The sequence below is a fragment of the Anopheles darlingi genome, chromosome 3 (assembly GCF_943734745.1).
Source record: "Anopheles darlingi chromosome 3, idAnoDarlMG_H_01, whole genome shotgun sequence".
Lineage (NCBI taxonomy): Eukaryota > Metazoa > Arthropoda > Insecta > Diptera > Culicidae > Anopheles > Anopheles darlingi.
Window position 1 is genome coordinate 4,367,501 of NC_064875.1, and position 2,500 is coordinate 4,370,000.

Consider the following 2,500-nt stretch of genomic DNA (forward strand, 5'->3'; position numbering starts at 1 on the left):
CTGACATATGAAACCTTAAGCCCCGACCTCCGCCTCCACCAATCGGCGCATATGATGGTCGTTGTCTCCCTGTGCTCTTTTGGATGAGACAAATGGGTGTGGAATGCGGAAGAGGAATGCTAATGTAATTATGATGTATACTGTTGTGCCCACCAAGGGGCGGCAGAAAGGGGGAGATAAAGAGCAGAGATCCACGTTTGCGTTTGCGTATGCACTTGGTGCCGTTAATGTCGCTTATAGAGGTTTTTGTCTGTCTGATTATGTTTTTTTTACATTTCGTCGACATTTATATCCAACTGAACATATTATTTAGCTCTGTTGTGGCTTCATCACCTCAATCCCCAACGACCGGGTTCCAACTCGTGCCTATTGTGGTTGATCGATAAATGCATTTGAAATTAAACACTGCATTGTGCGTCCAGTTTCCAGATATTACGATGCCTATCACATTTGCATCGCATCCGTCAGTTGAATGACAAATTAGGCAGGGAAAATGGTTTGAGTAGAAATTGATTTAGCAGTGGCTTGCCGATGCGACGTGCTCTAGCAGTCGTAATGTCCTGATGTATGTGATTTTGAAACAATGACTCGTCGGCTTTGGCTATTATGTCGATGTTTCTATGTACAATCGGGATAAAATCAATACAGCAGTCGTCGTGGCATTGATGAAAGTTATGGCTGTAAAAATTGGAACTATAGTTTCTCATTAATCGGTTCAAATTCCATTTTTTCGATTCTCATACTTTAAAACGATATTAATTCATCTTCATTCACTTACATTTGCAGCTGAGCGTGCTCTGGATACGATGAACTTTGATACGATCAAGGGGCGTCCGATTCGTATCATGTGGTCGCAGCGCGATCCATCCCTGCGCAAGTCGGGCGTAGGCAATGTGTTCATCAAGAATCTGGACAAGAAGATCGACAACAAAGCGATGTATGATACGTTTTCGGCTTTTGGCAACATCTTGAGCTGCAAGGTAGCGCAGGATGAAAAGGGACAGAGCAAGGGCTACGGGTTCGTGCACTTTGAGACGGAAGAATCGGCTAACACTTCGATCGAGAAGGTGAACGGTATGTTGCTCAACGAGAAGAAGGTGTTCGTCGGACGGTTCATTTCGCGCAAGGAGCGTGAGAAGGAGCTGGGCGAGAAGGCCAAGCTGTTCACCAACGTATACGTCAAAAACTTTGGCGAGGATCTGACGGAGGAGGCACTGCACGAGATGTTCGAGAAGTACGGTTCGATTACCAGTCACCGGGTGATGATGAAGGATGGTAAGAGCCGTGGATTCGGTTTCGTCGCATTCGAGAACCCCGATGCAGCTGAACGGGCCGTGCAGGAGCTGAACGCCAAGGAGCTGTCGGATGGCAAGGTGTTGTATGTGGGACGCGCCCAGAAGAAGAACGAGCGTCAGATGGAGCTGAAGCGCCGGTTCGAGCAGCTTAAGATGGAACGTCTGACGCGGTACCATGGCGTCAATCTGTACGTAAAGAACCTTGACGACACAATCGATGACGAGCGGCTGCGCAAGGAGTTTGCCCCGTACGGTACCATCACTTCGGCCAAGGTTATGCTGGACGAGGGCCGTTCGAAGGGCTTCGGATTCGTGTGCTTCTCCGCACCTGATGAAGCCACCAAGGCAGTAACTGAGATGAATGGACGTATCGTCGGTAGCAAGCCGCTGTATGTGGCGCTGGCACAACGCAAGGAGGAGCGCAAGTCGCACCTGGCGAGCCAGTACATCCAACGTGTCAACAGTCTGCGCATGCAGCACATCGGTCAGGTGTATCAGCAGAGCGGTAGCTACTTCATGCCCACCATCGCACAGCCACAGCGCTTCTACGGACCGCAGGTTGCCCAGGTGCGCACCGCCCCACGTTGGTCCGCCAATGCTCAAATGCGTCCCAATGCGGCCAACCAAAGCGTTGCTGCAAATGCACCGGCTGGTGCGTATCAAGCTATGTCTGCTGCTGCTGCTCATGCCGCCAACAATCAGTACCGCCAGGCTGGCAATGTTCGTGGTGGCGCTAACCAGCAAGCACAGAATGCCCAATCGGCTCAGGCCACTTCCGCGGCCATGCGTAACTCGGCTCGTCCGATCACTGGCCAGCAGCCGGGCGCAAACATGCAGACCCGCCCAGTTGCCCCACAGATGACAGCTGCACAGCCTCGTCCGCAAAGTTACAAGTACACGGCCAATATGCGCAACCCGCAGGTTCCGCAGCAGGTCCCGATCCCGTTGCAGCAGGTCAATCAACAGGCTGTCATCGTCAAGGGTGAGTAATACAGGGGAAAGCGCCAAGCATCCGACATGTCCGCTGACTGATTCGTTTTTATGTTTGTGTTTTTTTTATAGGACAAGAGCCGCTTACCGCTTCCATGTTGGCCGCAGCTCAACCGGCCGAACAGAAGAACATGCTTGGTGAACGTCTGTTCCCGTTGATTGAAGCAATGCATCCGCAGCTGACTGGCAAGATCACCGGTATGTTGCTCGAAATT

The 2,500-nt window shown here is 51.2% G+C and overlaps 1 protein-coding gene across 1 annotated transcript in view; it reads left to right on the top strand.

Moving 5' to 3' along the window:
* The window catches only part of LOC125956495 (polyadenylate-binding protein), an 8,848-nt gene that overhangs the window by 3,126 nt on the left and 3,222 nt on the right, over window positions 1-2,500 (top strand). Inside the window, exons 3-4 of the mRNA XM_049688422.1 lie at window positions 787-2,277; window positions 2,358-2,500. The exon at window positions 2,358-2,500 is cut by the window's right edge and continues 3,222 nt beyond it. Of these exons, the coding sequence (XP_049544379.1) occupies window positions 787-2,277; window positions 2,358-2,500 (1,634 nt within the window). The remainder of the gene's footprint in view (window positions 1-786; window positions 2,278-2,357) is intronic.